This window comes from Oncorhynchus keta, chromosome 18 (assembly GCF_023373465.1).
Source record: "Oncorhynchus keta strain PuntledgeMale-10-30-2019 chromosome 18, Oket_V2, whole genome shotgun sequence".
NCBI lineage: Eukaryota > Metazoa > Chordata > Actinopteri > Salmoniformes > Salmonidae > Oncorhynchus > Oncorhynchus keta.
Window position 1 is genome coordinate 52,034,919 of NC_068438.1, and position 16,865 is coordinate 52,051,783.

The 16,865-nt window shown below is 42.9% G+C and overlaps 1 protein-coding gene and 1 long non-coding RNA gene across 22 annotated transcripts; both read left to right on the plus strand.

Annotated features, from left to right (window-relative positions):
- Positions 1-5,287: 5,287 nt before the first annotated feature.
- LOC127908971 (uncharacterized) lies at positions 5,288-14,389 on the plus strand. Of its 7 annotated transcripts, none has more exons than XR_008069340.1 (4): positions 5,288-5,391; positions 9,835-13,316; positions 13,413-13,462; positions 13,818-14,389. It is a non-coding gene; the product is annotated as an uncharacterized LOC127908971 (long non-coding RNA). The 7 variants fall into 7 exon arrangements; XR_008069341.1 differs by having other exon boundaries at positions 13,828-14,389; XR_008069343.1 differs by having other exon boundaries at positions 13,423-13,462; positions 13,828-14,389.
- Positions 14,390-14,617: 228 nt separating this feature from the next.
- On the plus strand, positions 14,618-16,501 carry LOC127908957 (RNA-binding protein 25-like). Of its 15 annotated transcripts, XM_052468830.1 has the most exons (3): positions 14,618-15,069; positions 15,244-15,595; positions 15,680-16,501. In XM_052468830.1, exons 1-3 carry the CDS (start codon positions 14,835-14,837, stop codon positions 16,011-16,013), a joined length of 921 nt encoding a protein of 306 aa, XP_052324790.1. In that variant the 5' UTR covers positions 14,618-14,834; the 3' UTR covers positions 16,014-16,501. The 15 variants fall into 15 exon arrangements, 3 of the variants coding, with proteins under 3 accessions (XP_052324790.1, XP_052324788.1, XP_052324789.1); XR_008069193.1 differs by having other exon boundaries at positions 14,618-15,157; positions 15,244-16,358; XR_008069195.1 differs by having other exon boundaries at positions 14,618-15,157; positions 15,286-16,358.
- Positions 16,502-16,865: the final 364 nt, after the last annotated feature.

A 16,865-nucleotide genomic window follows, 5' to 3' on the forward strand; every position in this document is an offset into this window, starting at 1 on the left:
CATATCAAATTAACAAAATAGTAAAAACAGTATTTTTGTGTTCTTTTTTTACATGATTTTAAAAAACGTTCAATCTGATTTGGTTTGAGTTTTTTTTTTAAATCAACGGTCATCTAGAAGAAGTTAGACAGTCGTGGAGCGATGTAATAGAGTACCATTTTTTTGCAAATGTTGGCAGCGAGGAATGGATATAACGAGTTTTACTGTAGACATGGACCACAGCTTCAATCAGTCCCATAGGATGGACCACAGCTTCAATCAGTCCCATAGGATGGACCACAGCTTCTATCAGTCCCATAGGATGGACCACAGCTTCTATCAGTCCCATAGGATGGACCACAGCTTCAATCAGTCCCATAGGATGGACCACAGCTTCAATCAGTCCCATAGGATGGACCACAGCTTCTATCAGTCCCATAGGATGGACCACAGCTTCAATCAGTCCCATAGGATGGACCACAGCTTCTATCAGTCCCATAGGATGGACCACAGCTTCAATCAGTCCCATAGGATGGACCACAGCTTCTATCAGTCCCATAGGATGGACCACAGCTTCTATCAGTCCCATAGGATGGACCACAGCTTCTATCAGTCCCATAGGATGGACCACAGCTTCAATCAGTCCCATAGGATGGACCACAGCTTCTATCAGTCCCATAGGATGGACCACAGCTTCTATCAGTCCCATAGGATGGACCACAGCTTCTATCAGTCCCATAGGATGGACCACAGCTTCTATCAGTCCCATAGGATGGACCACAGCTTCTATCAGTCCCATAGGATGGACCACAGCTTCTATCAGTCCCATAGGATGGACCACAGCTTCAATCAGTCCCATAGGATGGACCACAGCTTCTATCAGTCCCATAGGATGGACCACAGCTTCAATCAGTCCCATAGGATGGACCACAGCTTCTATCAGTCCCATAGGATGGACCACAGCTTCTATCAGTCCCATAGGATGGACCACAGCTTCTATCAGTCCCATAGGATGGACCACAGCTTCTATCAGTCCCATAGGATGGACCACAGCTTCAATCAGTCCCATAGGATGGACCACAGCTTCTATCAGTCCCATAGGATGGACCACAGCTTCTATCAGTCCCATAGGATGGACCACAGCTTCAATCAGTCCCATAGGATGGACCACAGGTTCTGTCTGATGGTGTTAGTTTATTGTAATGAAGGTGTTGGTTCGTCACATGTTTATTGTAATTGTCTGACGTTCTTAAATGGCGACTGCCTTTAAAATGCAACAAATCCTTTTGATAACGGCCTATGTGGCATTGATATTGGTTTTTTTCAGAAACAATTATTCTACTGTCAAGATTGAGTACATAGGATCACGACGGTCTTTAAGTCAGTCTGGTCTAAAATGGAGTTTGGAACAACGGGTGTTCTGATGACCGATGTTTTGTACAACATCTCTGCTTTTTGACTTCAACGACGGCAGACTCAGACTGAAGTATGTGCCCAAACATAGAGCAGCGGAACGATTCGGTTAGAGTCCTCAGGCCAATCTGTATTCAGTATGAGGTATTAAAAATGTAGATGTGTATGTAGATATCTCTCTCTCTCACTCTCTCTCTCTCTCTCTCTCTCTCTCTCTCTCTCTCTCTCTCATTATCTCTCTCTCTCTCTCTCTCTCTCTCTCCTCTATCTCTCTCTCTCTCTCTCTCTCTCTCTCTCTCTCTCATTCTCTCTCTCTCTCTCTCTCTCTCTCTCTCTCTCTCTCTCTCTCTCTCATTATCTCTCTCTCATTCTCTCTCTCTCTCTCTCTCTCTCTCTCTCTCTCTCTCTCTCTCTCATTATCTCTCTCTCATTATCTCTCTCTCTCTCTCTCTCTCTCTCTCTCTCTTATCTCTCTCTCTCTCTCTCTCTCTCTCTCTCTCTCTCTCTCTCTCTCTCTCTCTCTCTCTCTCTCTCTCTCTCTCTCTCATTATCTCTCTCTCTCTCTCTCTCTCTCTCTCTCTCTCTCTCTCTCTCTCTCTCTCTCTCATATGTAAACTGTGCGTGTGTGTGGGTGTCTGTCTGTCTTGGCCAGCTGTGTTAGTTAGCATGTGGTTATCTGTGCTAGATGTAATGAGGCAACCCTGGCTAGCAGTGGTAATCAGGCTGCCTTCATTTGTTCCCTCGCTCTTCCCTCTCCTCTCCCTACTCCCCCATCCTGCACTTCTAAACCGATAGCTTGGAGAGAGTCAAATTGAAGGGGATTATAAACTAATGTAATGGCAGACCCCAATTCACCAGGCAACCTACAGGGTGATTCTCCGAGACAGGCTCTGGTATCCAGCATGCAGCATTTCAAGCCCGTGGCCTCTAGCTAATATAGGAGGGGGTAGCTGGGTCTCTAGCTAATATAGGAGGGGGTAGCTTGGTCTCTAGCTAATATAGGAGGGGGTAGCTTGGTCTCTAGCTAATATAGGAGGGGGTAGCTGGGTCTCTGAGTTAATATGTCTTGAAGGGGTAGCTTGGTCTCTAGCTAATATAGGAGGGGTAGCTGGGTCTCTAGCTGATATAGGAGGGAGTAGCTGGGTCTCTAGCTAATATGGGAGGCCCAGACGGCATAGCTGTGTCAGGATTTGGCCAGGGTTGTTCCGGTTTTGGTCACTAGATGCCCCCATTGTGCCTTTTGACCTTTTGTTTTCCCTTGATCCCCATTTAGCTAAGGTAACTCCTACCGCCCCGTAGCACTCTCATCATGAAGTGCTTTGAGAGACAGTCAAGGACCATTCACCTCCACCCTACCTGACTCCAGACCCACTATTTGCACCTGGCCTCGTTTCCCCACTGATTGTATTTAAGAACCCTTTGTTTTCCTCAGTTCTTTGCTCTGTGTTTGTATGTTAGTGCACCTGGACAGCCCTAGTACTCTGTGAACTCTTGTTGTTCCCGGTGGACTCTCTTGTGGTCCTTCTGTAGCTCAGTTGGTAGAGCATGGCGCTTGTAACGCTAGGGTAGTGGGTTTGATTCCAGCGGGACCACCCATGGAACGTAGAATGTATGCACACATGACTGTAAGTCGCTTTGGATAAAAGCGTCTGCTAAATGGCATATATATATTGTGGAATTATGTTTTTTGTTCTTGTTTGTTTTTGAGTATCTTTTGAGGCTTTTTTGTGCTATACCTTCCACCTTGTGGATTTACCTTTTGTCTTGGAGGACAAACAGTTCTTGTGGAACTTCCTTTTGAGGTTGTGGAGTTACATGTTTTCCTGAAGAACTTCACTTTTTACTTCATTAAATACATCGTCTCAAGTACTGCTGTGTCTGCCTCATCTTCTGGGTTCTGCCGACTATTCGTGGCTCAGTTGGTTAAGTGACTGTTTCTCACTCTGAGACCCGGGTTCATAACCGGGTCCTGACAACCTGGGTCTCTAGCTGATATAGGAGATTACTTGAGGTAGCTGGGTCTCTAGCAAATATAGGAGGGGGTAGCTGGGTCTCTAGCTAATATAGGAGGGGGTAGCTGGGTCTCTAGCTAATATAGGAGGGGGTAGCTGGGTCTCTTGCTAATATAGGAGGGGGTAGCTGGGTCTCTAGCTAATATAGGAGGGGGTAGCTGGGTCTCTAGCTAATATAGGAGGGGGTAGCTGGGTCTCTAGCTAATATAGGAGGGGGTAGCTGGGTCTCTTGCTAATATAGGAGGGCGTAGCTGGGTCTCTTGCTAATATGGGAGGGGGTAGCTGTGTCAGGATTTGGCCAGGGTTGTTCCGGTTTTTGGTCACTAGATGCCCCCACTGTGCCTTTTGACCTTTTGTTTTCCCTTGATCCCCATTATTATTTGCACCTGTGCCTCGTTTCCCCTGATTGTATTTAAACCCTTTGTTTTCCTCAGTTCTGTGCACTGTGTTTGTATGTTAGCACCCAGCCCTAGTACTCTGTGAACGCTTATTGTTCCCGGTGGACTCTCTTGTGGTCCTTCTGTAGCTCAGTTGGTAGAGCATGGCGCTTTTTGGGTTCGTTCTTGAATTTGTTTTTTGGATAAAAGTATCTATATATATTGTGGAATTCTGTTTTTTGTTCTTTTTGTTTTTTGCTTTTTATTTTTTTGTTATACCTTCCACCTTGTGGATTTACCTTTTGTCTTGGAGGACAAACAGTTCTTGTGGAATTCCTTTTGAGGTTGTGGAGTTACATGTTTTCCTGAAGAACTTCACTTTTTACTTCATTAAATACACCGTCTCAAGTACTGCTGTGTCTGCCTCATCTTCTGGGTTCTGCCGACTATTCGTGGCTCAGTTGGTTAAGTGACTGTTTCTCACTCTGGAGACCCGGGTTCGTAACCGGGTCCTGACAAGCTGGGTCTCTAGCTGATATAGGAGGAGGTAGCTGGGTCTCTTGCAAATATAGGAGGGGGTAGCTGGGTCTCTAGCTAATATAGGAGGAGGTAGCTGGGTCTCTAGCTAATATAGGAGGGGGTAGCTGGGTCTCTAGCTAATATAGGAGGGGGTAGCTGGGTCTCTTGCTAATATAGGAGGGGGTAGCTGGGTCTCTAGCTGATATAGGAGGGGGTAGCTGCGTCTCTAGCTAATATAGGAGGGGGTAGCTGGGTCTCTTGCTAATATAGGAGGGTGTAGCTGGGTCTCTTGCTAATATAGGAGGGCGTAGCTGGGTCTCTTGCTAATATAGGAGGGCGTAGCTGGGTCTCTTGCTAATATAGGAGGGCGTAGCTGGGTCTCTTGCTAATATAGGAGGGCGTAGCTGGGTCTCTAGCTAATAAAGGAGGGCGTAGCTGGGTCTCTAGCTAATATAGGAGGGGTAGCTGGGTCTCTTGCTAATATAGGAGGGGTAGCTGGGTCTCTTGCTAATATAGGAGGAGGTAGCTGGGTCTCTTGCTAATATAGGAGGGGGTAGCTGGGTCTCTTGCTAATATAGGAGGGTGTAGCTGGGTCTCTTGCTAATATAGGAGGGCGTAGCTGGGTCTCTTGCTAATATAGGAGGGGGTGGCTGGGTCTCTAGCTGATAAAGGAGGGCGTAGCTGGGTCTCTTGCTAATATAGGAGGGCGTAGCTGGGTCTCTTGCTAATATAGGAGGGGGTAGCTGGGTCTCTGGGTGGAAGCCTGGGATTCACTGTATGTCTCTTCTCTAGGTGGATTTTCTCCTGAATTAGTCGAATGATCAGAAGGTCTTTGATAAAGTGCTTGCTCGCATCCGTCTTCCTGTGACCCTGGCCTGTACTCTCTCTGTTGGTTTCCCAACAGTTCTACAGTACTTAAATTGATTGACCTGTTTTCTCTTTTCTCCTCGAAGTGTAGTGACTAATTCTCTGTGTTTTCTCTGTCTTCCCAGGTCTGCTGATAGGGTCTGGCTGTGCTCTCTACCCGCTGGGCTGGGACAGTGAGGAGGTCCGACAGACCTGCAACAACACCTCCGACCAGTTTGAACTGGGTGAGTTTCGTTCACTCCTCCATCCACGACGTAGATCTGTACAGAGTTTACAACATAGATCTGTACAGAGTTTACAACATAGATCTGTACTGGGTCTAGATCTGTACAGAGTTTACCATAGATCTGTACAGAGTTTACAACAGAACTGTACAGATTCTCCTCCATCCAGGATCTGTACAGAGGTTACAACATAGATCTGTACAGAGTTTACAACATAGATATGTACAGAGTTTGCAACATTGTCGCAGAATTCCTCCTCCATCCACAATGTAGATCTGTACAGAGTTTACAACATAGATCTGTACAGAGTTCACTCCTCCATCCACAATGTCTCTGTACAGAGTTTACAACATAGATCTGTACAGAGTTCACTCCTCCATCCACGACGTAAATCTGTACAGAGTTTACTGTACAGAGTTCACTCCTCCATCCACACGTAAATCTGTACAGAGTTTACAACACCTCTGTACAGAGTTTACAACATAGAACTGTACAGACTTAGCTCCTCCATCCACAACATAGATCCGTACAGAGTTCACTCCTAATGTAACAAAAATTGTGAAGGAACAAAAAATGAAAGGGGTCTGAATACTTTCCCACAATGCACTGCATGTACATTTAACCCTGTGAAAATCATCCGGGGAGAAAAAAAAACAAGCAAAACATTTTGACAATCAAATGTTCCCCACAAAAATAATAAACAAACCAAAATGGTAGGACTTTAAACCGTGAATTGGTATTGGTATTGAAGCTACTTTAACACCAAAACAGCCTAAAGATAGGAAAACATTTTGACAATCAAATGTTCCCCACAAAATAATAAACAAACCAAAATGGTAGGACTTTAAACCGTGAATTGGTATTGGTATTGTAGCTACTTTAACACCAAAACAGCCTAAAGATAGGAAAACATTTTGACAATCAAATGTTCCCCACAAAAATAATAAACAAACCAAAATGGTAGGACTTTAAACCGTGAATTGGTATTGGTATTGAAGCTACTTTAACACCAAAACAGCCTAAAGATAGGAATTCATGTGAGTTGTTATATCAGTGTTGTTGCTGTCTGCATAAATGTTTGTTATATGAAGATGACTCTGTAGCTGTAGTTGTGTAGAGGGTCATTATATTCTGAGAGTGATTCTGAGCATCATTCTTCTCCGTATAGAGACAGATAGTTGCCGGTCCCCAAATCGCACCTTATTCCCTATATAGTGCACAACTTTTGACTAGAGCCACATAGGCACTGTATAGGGAATGGGGTGCCGTTTTGGCCACAGTCAGGTGTCCCCTGGGACTACCCAGCATGCATTGGGAGAAGAAAACAGACAGTTTGTCTCAGCACAGATGTTGTGATGTCTCTACAGTCAGCCCTTATCACCCCCACAGGAATTAGTAGGCAACTATGAAGGAGATTTAGAGATAGAGAATAGAATGGGGTTTGTTGTTCCTATAAAGTGAGGCTGTTTATACAACTGTTTTGGTATAATGATAATCACAGTGTAATCAATGTCCAATAAAGTTTGTGGTAACTATGGGGTATCTTTATTTTTTTATTTAACCTTTATTTCTATGAGGTCTATCGGGATTCCTCATGAAATCATGACAAAATAAATACAAATATATTTAGGGATTTTCAGAACATGTAATTCATAGAATGGTGTTTTGGAGGAAGGATTGTTGACATATACATTACATTGTATCTAAAATCATAACAGAGAAATAACTCATCAAAGATGGTATATTTATCACATTTTGGTCTTCCCTCCTTTAATACTCCATAATGAAACATTATATTAAAGGAGGCACCTACAGATGAAATATTATGGAGTATTAAAGGAGACACCTACAGGTGAAATATTATGGAGTATTAAAGGAGACAGCTACAGATGAAATATTACAGAGTATTAAAGGAGACACCTACAGATAAAACATTATATTAAAGGAGACACCTACAGATGAAACATTATATTAAAGGAGACAGCTACAGATGAAACATTATATTAAAGGAGCCACCTACAGATGAAACATTATATTAAAGGAGACACCTACAGATGAAACATTATATTAAAGGAGACACCTACAGATGAAATATTATGGAGTATTAAAGGAGACACCTACAGGTGAAATATTAGGGAGTATTAAAGGAGACAGCTACAGATGAAATATTACAGAGTATTAAAGGAGACACCTACAGATAAAACATTATATTAAAGGAGACACCTACAGATGAAACATTATATTAAAGGAGCCACCTACAGATGAAACATTATGGAGTATTAAAGGATAATGTCTGTTATAGAGAGGTATAATGTATGTTATAGAGAGGTATAATGTCTTATAGAGAGGCATAATGTCTGTTATAGAGAGGTATAATGTCTTATAGAGAGGTATAATGTCTTATAGAGAGGTATAATGTCTTATAGAGAGGCATAATGTCTTATAGAGAGGTATAATGTCTGTTATAAGGAGGCATAATAATGTCTGTTATAAGGAGGCATAATAATGTCTGTTATAAGGAGGCATAATAATGTCTGTTATAAGGAGGCATAATAATGTCTGTTATAAGGAGGCATAATAATGTCTGTTATAAGGAGGCATAATAATGTCTGTTATAAGGAGGCATAATAATGTCTGTTATAAGGAGGCATAATAATGTCTGTTATAAGGAGGCATAATAATGTCTGTTATAAGGAGGCATAATAATGTCTGTTATAAGGAGGCATAATAATGTCTGTTATAAGGAGGCATAATAATGTCTGTTATAAGGAGGCATAATAATGTCTGTTATAAGGAGGCATAATAATGTCTGTTATTAGGAGGCATAATAATGTCTGTTATAAGGAGGCATAATAATGTCTGTTATTAGGAGGCATAATAATGTCTGTTATAAGGAGGCATAATAATGTCTGTTATAAGGAGGCATAATAATGTCTGTTATAAGGAGGCATAATAATGTCTGTTATAAGGAGGCATAATAATGTCTGTTATAAGGAGGCATAATAATGTCTGTTATAAGGAGGCATAATAATGTCTGTTATAAGGAGGCATAATAATGTCTGTTATAAGGAGGCATAATAATGTCTGTTATTAGGAGGCATAATAATGTCTGTTATAAGGAGGCATAATAATGTCTGTTATAAGGAGGCATAATAATGTCTGTTATAAGGAGGCATAATAATGTCTGTTATTAGGAGGCATAATAATGTCTGTTATAAGGAGGCATAATAATGTCTGTTATAAGGAGGCATAATAATGTATGTTTTAACTTCAGTTTTAACACTGTTTAGTGAATGACTGTCTGCAACAATGACCCTATTTCACACACAGGGAGGGAAAAGTCAGAAGCTTAAATGCCAAGTAGTCCGAGACCTGTTTCCTCAAAGGAAACATTTGGAAGCTAATATGCTAGTGTACGTTTAGCATAGAAGCTAAGATGCTAGTGTACGTTTAGCATAGAAGCTAAGATGCAGTGTACGTTTAGTATAGAAGCTAAGATGCTAGTGTATGTTTCGTATAGAAGCTAAGATGCTAGGTTACATTTAGCATAGAAGCTAAGATGCTAGTGTACGTTTAGCATAGAAGCTAAGATGCTAGTGTACATTTAGCATAGAAGCTAAGATGCTAGTGTACGTTTAGCATAGAAGCTAAGATGCTAGTGTACGTTTAGCATAGAAGCTAAGATGCTAGGTTACATTTAGCATAGGAGCTAAGATGCTAGTGTGTGCTTAAGGCGTCGGCATGCTTCAGTTCAGCTAGGTGAACTGAACGAGTGTCCTTAAAAGACCTTCGCTTGAAAAGCGAGAATAAAGCAGCATTAGTACTGCTTGTCCATTTTGAGATACCGTAGCCAAAAAATTGTACTAAATTAATCTAAGATAACTCTTTGTCCTAAATTTTTGACGTTTTTGCAGAGGTGATTTTAGTCACACAACTTTACATAACATGTTTTGCATGAAAACAAGTCATCTCTCATTGAATGTCAACAAAGACTTTATTGAAGAATCCCTACTGTTTACCAATCACCGACGAAGGGGCGTAAGACTTCAGCTTGCCTCCAGAAAAAATATATATATTTTTTTCTTTCACCAAAGTACAAAACAAACAAAAACCTCACAAAATGTTGTCATAATATACACACAAACTTCTCCAAACTATTTCAACTGGGAAGCATGTGGATGCTTTTAGTGTAGATGCTAAGATGCTAGCGTACGTTTAGCGTAGATGCTAAGATGCTAGTGTACGTTTAGCATAGATGCTAAGATGCTAGCGTACGTTTAGCATAGATGCTGTAATTTAGCACATAGAGATATAGGCCCTTAAAACTGGGAATTACACTCCAAAAACATATCAACCTCCACAGACTCTGCTGCCATAACCCAATACTCACACAAACATGAATATTTACATTTGTACTGTCAAAATGTATTTCTCTCTCTCTAGGTTCCTGTGAGATTGGCTGGGCCTACTACTGTACGGGTGCTGGGGCCGCTGCTGCAATGCTGCTGTGTACCTGGATGGCCTGTTTCTCAGGGAAGAAACAGAAGCAGTACCCCTACTAGATGAACCAGCTGGGGGAGGAGGAGGAGAGGAGGGGGTACCTCTACTAGATGAACCAGTTGGGGGAGGAGGAGGAGAGGAGGGGGTACCCCTACTAGATGAACCAGTTGGGGGAGGAGGAGGAGGAGAGGAGGGGTACCTCTACTAGATGAACCAGCTGGGGGAGGAGAGGAGAAGGGGTAGCCCTACTAGATGAACTAGCTGGTGGAGGAGAAGGGGTAGCCCTACTAGATGAACTAGCTGGGGGAGGGAGGAGGAGAAGGAGTGGCCCTACTAGATGAACCAGCTGGGGGAGTAGAGGAGAAGGGGTAGCCCTTCTCCTCCTCCTGAGATGCGAAGGAGCACCTTTCTAGAAGAACATCCCAAATGGCACCCGATTCCCTATAGAGTGTGTTACTTTTGACCAGAGCCCTATGGCCACTGGGGGATAATACTGCACTATAAAGGGAATAGAGTGGCATTTGGAAGGCAGCCTAGAGGAGCCACTTGGTGGGAGGAAAGAGAAGAGACAGGCCTACAGACTACTACAGACTATGACAGACTACTACAGGCTACTACAGACTATTACAGGCCTACAGCCTACTACAGACTACTACAGGCTACTACAGACTATTACAGGCTACCACAGACTATTACAGGCTACTACAGGCTACTACAGACTATTACAGACTATTACAGGCTACTACACAACCGGTAAAACGTTTTAGAACACCTACTCATTCTAAGGTTTTTCTTTATTTTTACTATTTTCTACATTGTAGAATAATAGTGAAGACATAACACATATGGAATCATGTAGTAACCAAAAAAGTGTTAAACAAATCACAATATATTTTATATTTGAGATTCTTCAAATAGCCACCCCTTGCCTTGATGGCAGTTTTGCACACGCTTGGTATTCTCTCAACCAGCTTCACCTGGAATGCTTTTCTAACAGTCTTGAAAGAGTTCCCACATATGCTGAGCACTTGTTGGCTGATTTTCCTTCACTCTGAGGTCCAACTCATCCCAAACCATCTCAATTTGTTTGAGGTCGAGGGATTGTGGAGGCCAGGTTATCTGATGCAGTACTCCATCACTCTCCTTCTTGGTCAAATAGCCCTTACACAGCCTGGAGGTGTGGAGGGGGTCATTGTCCTGTTGAAAAACAACTGATAGTCCCACTAAGCCCAAACCAGATGGGATGGCGTATCGCTGCAGAATGCTGTGGTAGCCATGCTGGTTAAGTGTGCCTTGAATTCTAAATGAATCACAGACAGTGTCACCAGCAAAGCACCATCACACCTCCTCCTCCATGCTTCACAGTGGGAACCAAACAAGCAGAGATCATCCATTCACCTACTCTGCCTCTCACAAAGAAACGGTGGTTGGAACCAAAAATCTCAAATTTGGACTCATCAGACCAAAGGACAAATTTCCACCGGTCAAATGTTCATTGCTTGTGTTTCTTGGCCCAAGCAAATCTCTTCTTATTGGTGTCCTTTAGCAGTGGTTTCTTTGCAGCAATTCGACCATGAAGACTTGATTCACACAGTCTCCTATGAACAGTTGATGTTGAGATGTGTCTGTTACTTGAACTCTGTGAAGCATTTATTTGGGCCGCAATTTCTGAGGCTAGTAACTCTAGTGGACTTACCTTCTGTAGCAGAGGTAGCTCTGGGTCTTCCATTCCTGTGGCAGTCCTCATGAGAGCCAGATTCATCATAGCACTTCATGGTTGAAGAAACTTTGAAAGTTCTTGAAATGTTCTGTATTGACTCACCTTCATGTCTTAAAACCTCTCTAGGGTATGTGGGACGCTACCGTCCCACCTGGCCAACATATGGTGAAAGAGCGCCAAATTCAAAAACAGAAATAATAAAAATTCATAAAACATATAAGTGTTGTACATCGGGTTTAAAGATGAATTTAAATTTAATTTTAATCTTGTTAATCCAACCAGATTTAAAAAAGGCTTTGCAGTGAAAGCATACCATGCGATTATCTGAGGACAGCGCAGTTACCAGCCAAGTAGAGAAGTAACAAAAGTCAGAAATAGTGATAAAATGAATCACTTACCTTTGATGATCTTCATATGGTTGCATTCACAAGACTCCCAGATACACAACAAATGTTTGTTTTGTTCTATGAAGTCCATCTTTATATCCAAAAACCTCAGTAATCCATTGGTTCAAAGTCAGTCACAACAAGCAGACGAAAAATCTAAAAAGTATCAGTAAAGTTCATAGAAACATGTCAAATGATGTTGATAATCAACCCTCGGGTTGTTTTTAGTCATAATAATCAATAATATTTCAACCGGACCATAGCTTCGTCAATATAAAAGAAAAACAAGAAGGGCGCGCTCTCGATCGGCTCAGCAGCTCTGGGGACTTCCCAGGGTCCACTCACTCAGAGATGTCTTACTCCCTCATTTTTCAGAATACAAGCCTGAAACCATTTCTAAAGACTGTTGACATCTAGTGGATGCCAAAGGAATTGCAATCTGAGTCCTAAGTCATTGGATACTGTCAATGGAAAACTGCAAACATAAAAAAATCCCACTTCCTGGATGGCTTTTCTCAGGTTTCTGCCTGCCATATCAGTTCTGTTTCAGTTCTGTTACACTCACAGACATTATTTTAACAGTTTTGGTAACTTTGGAGTGTTTTCTATCCAAATCGACCAATTAGATGCATATCCTAGCTTCTGGGTCTGAGTAACGGGCAGTTTACTTTGGGCACGCTTTTCATCCGCATGTCAAAATACTGTCCCCTATCCCAGAGAGGTTAAGGTAATGATGGAATGTATTTTCTCTTTGCTTATTTGAGCTGTTCTTGCCAATAATATGGACTTGGTATTTTACCAAATAGGGCTATTGTCGAAAAACCACCCCTACCTTGTCACAACACAACTGATTGGCTCAAACGCATCAAGAAGGAAAGAAATTCCACAAATTAACTTTTAAGAAGGCACACCTGTTAATTGAAATGCATTCCAGGTGACTACCTCATGAAGCTGGTTGAGAGAATGCCAATAGTGTGCAAAGCTTTCATCAAGGCAAAGGTTGGCCACTTTGAAGAATCTCAAATATAAAATATATGTTGATTTGTTTAACACTTTTTTTGGTTACTACATGACTCCATATGTGTTATTTCATAGTTTTGATGTCTTCCCTATTATTCTACAATGTAGAAAATAGTAAAAAATAAAGAGAAACCCTTGAATGAGTTGGTGTGTCCAAACTTTTGACCAGTAGTGTACAGGCTACTACAGACTACTACAGGCTACTACAGACTATTGCAGGTTACTACAGACTACTACAGGCTACTACAGACTACTACAGGCTACTACAGACTATTGCAGACTACTACAGGCTACTACAGGTTACTACAGACTATTACAGACTATTACAGGCTACTACAGGCTACTACAGACTACTACAGACTATTGCTACTACAGACTACTGCAGACTACTACAGACTATTGCAGGTTACTACAGACTACTACAGGCTACTACAGACTATTGCAGGTTACTACAGGCTACTACAGACTACTACAGACTATTGCAGGTTACTAGACTACAGGCTACTACAGACTACTACAGGTTACTACAGACTACTACAGACTACTACAGGCTACTACAGACTACTACAGGCTACTACAGACTACTACAGGCTACTACAGACTACTACAGACTACTACAGGCTACTACAGACTACTACAGGCTACTACAGACTACTACAGGCTACTACAGACTACTACAGGCTACTACAGGCTACTACAGACTATTACAGACTATTACAGGCTACTACAGGCTACTACAGACTATTACAGACAATTACAGGCTACTACAGGCTACTACAGACTATTACAGACTACTACAGGCTACTACAGGCTACTACAGGCTACTACAGACTACTACAGGCTACTACAGACTACTACAGGCTACTACAGACTACTACAGGCTACTACAGACTACTACAGGTTACTACAGACTACTACAGGCTACTACAGACTACTACAGGCTACTACAGACTACTACAGGCTACTACAGACTATTACAGGCTACTACAGACTATTACAGGCTACTACAGACTACTACAGGCTACTACAGACTACTACAGGCTACTACAGACTACTACAGGCTACTACAGACTACTACATGCTACTACAGACGACTACAGGCTACTACAGACTACTACAGGTTACTACAGACTATTACAGACTATTACAGGCTACTACAGGCTACTACAGACTATTACAGACAATTACAGGCTACTACAGGCTACTACAGACTATTACAGACTATTACAGGCTACTACAGGCTACTACAGACTACTACAGACTATTACAGGTTACTTCAGACTACTACAGACTACTACAGGCTACTACAGGCTACTACAGACTACTACAGACTACTACAGACTACTACATGCTACTACAGGCTACTACAGACTATTACAGGTTACTTCAGACTACTACAGACTACTACAGGCTACTACAGACTATTACAGACTATTACAGGCTACTTAGGCTACTACAGACTATTACAGACAATACAGGCTACTACAGGCTACTACAGACTATTACAGACTATTTAGGCTACTGGCTACACAGACTAGTGACTGACAGATAACAGCTACAGACTACACAGACCTGCAGACTACTAGTGACTACTACAGATAACAGCTACAGGCTACAGTATACATAACAATCGAAAGCACACTGAGTGACCTGAAGTGTTCTGCTCTGATCATGATGGGACCCAGGTCAAGCCATGTCATCACACCAGGGCAGAGACAAAGTGACTGCTACAACTGCAGTACAAGACAACACACGTCTTCACAAGCTTAGGCATCATTCTTCCTCTTCCTAAATTAACAATGTAACTCCACTTTCATATGCTCTGCGCCACATGGGACAGGTCATCAGACAGACCAAGGCAGAGACTGACTGCTAGGACTACAGGACAAGACAGACCAAGGCAGAGACTGACTGCTAGGACTACAGGACAAGACAGACCAAGGCAGAGACTGACTGTTATGACTACAGGACAAGACAGACCAAGGCAGAGACTGACTGCTAGGACAACAGGACAAGACAGACCAAGGCAGAGACTGACTGCTAGGACTACAGGTCATCAGACAGACCAAGGCAGAGACTGACTGCTAGGACTACAGGTCATCAGACAGACCAAGGCAGAGACTGACTGCTAGGACTACAGGTCATCAGACAGACCAAGGCAGAGACTGACTGCTAGGACTACAGGACAAGACAGACCAAGGCAGAGACTGACTGTTATGACTACAGGACAAGACAGACCAAGGCAGAGACTGACTGTTATGACTACAGGACAAGACAGACCAAGGCAGAGACTGACTGCTAGGACTACAGGACAAGACAGACCAAGGCAGAGACTGACTGCTAGGACTACAGGACAAGACAGACCAAGGCAGAGACTGACTGTTATGACTACAGGACTAGACAGACCAAGGCAGAGACTGACTGTTATGACTACAGGACAAGACAGACCAAGGCAGAGACTGACTGCTAGGACTACAGGACAAGACAGACAAAGGCAGAGACTGACTGTTGTGACTACAGGACTAGACAGACCAAGGCAGAGACTGACAGTTATGACTACAGGACTAGACAGACCAAGGCAGAGACTGACTGCTAGGACTACAGGACAAGACAGACCAAGGCAGAGACTGACTGTTATGACTACAGGACAAGACAGACCAAGGCAGAGACTGACTGCTAGGACTACAGGACAAGACAGACCCATGCAGAGACTGACTGCTAGGACTACAGGACAAGACAGACCAAGACAGAGATTGACTGTTAAGACTACAGGACAAGACAGACCAAGGCAGAGACTGACTGCTAGGACTACAGGACAAGACAGACCAAGGCAGAGACTGACTGCTAGGACTACAGGACAAGACAGACCAAGGCAGAGACTGACTGCTAGGACTACAGGACAAGACAGACCAAGGCAGAGACTGACTGCTAGAACTACAGGACAAGACAGACCAACGCAGAGACTGACTGCTAGGACAGACCAAGGCAGAGACTGACTGCTAGAACTTCAGGACAAGACAACATGTACAACAGGAAACAAATACCGTCTTAAAAAACTGTTCTGTTATGTTCTGTTCTGTTATGACTGCAGTCAGACAAAACTGTTCCTAATTTTCTTCTCTGACTGTCCTTATTCCTCCTCTCTGACTGTCCTTATCCCTCCTCTCTGACTGTCCTTATTCCTCCTCTCTGACTGTCCTTATTCCTCCTCTCTTACTGTCCTTATTCCTCCTCTCTGACTGTCCTTATTCCTCCTCCCTGACTGTCCTTATTCCTCCTCTCTGACTGTCCTTATTCCTCCTCTCTGACTGTCCTTATTCCTCCTCTCTGACTGTCCTTATTCCTCCTCTCTGACTGTCCTTATTCCTCCTCTCTGACTGTCCTTATTCCTCCTCTCTGACTGTCCTTATTCCTCCTCCCTGACTGTCCTTATTCCTCCTCTCTGACTGTCCTTATTCCTCCTCCCTGACTGTCCCTATTCCTCCTCTCTGACTGTCCTTATCCCTCCTCTCTGACTGTCCTTATTCCTCCTCTCTGACTGCCCTTATTCCTCCTCTCTGACTGGTCTTATTCCTCCTCTCTGACTGTCCTTATTCCTCCTCTCTGACTGTCCTTATTCCTCCTCTCTGACTGTCCTTATTCCTCCTCTCTGACTGTCCTTATTCCTCCTCTCTGACTGTCCTTATTCCTCCTCCCTGACTGTCCTTATTCCTCCTCTCTGACTGTCCTTATTCCTCCTCTCTGACTGTCCTTATTCCTCCTCTCTGACTGTCCTTATTCCTCCTCTCTGACTGTCCTTATTCCTCCTCTCTGACTGTCCTTATTCCTCCTCTCTGACTGTCCTTATT

Excerpts from the sequence above, each read along its gene's own strand:
- LOC127908957 (XM_052468828.1), top strand. The coding sequence starts at position 14,835 with ATGCTCTGCGCCACATGGGACAGGTCATCAGACAGACCAAGGCAGAGA. Across the intron at positions 15,070-15,243 it reads ACTGACTGCTAGGACTACAG|GACAAGACAGACCAAGGCAG; the intron begins GTCATCAGACAG and ends TTATGACTACAG.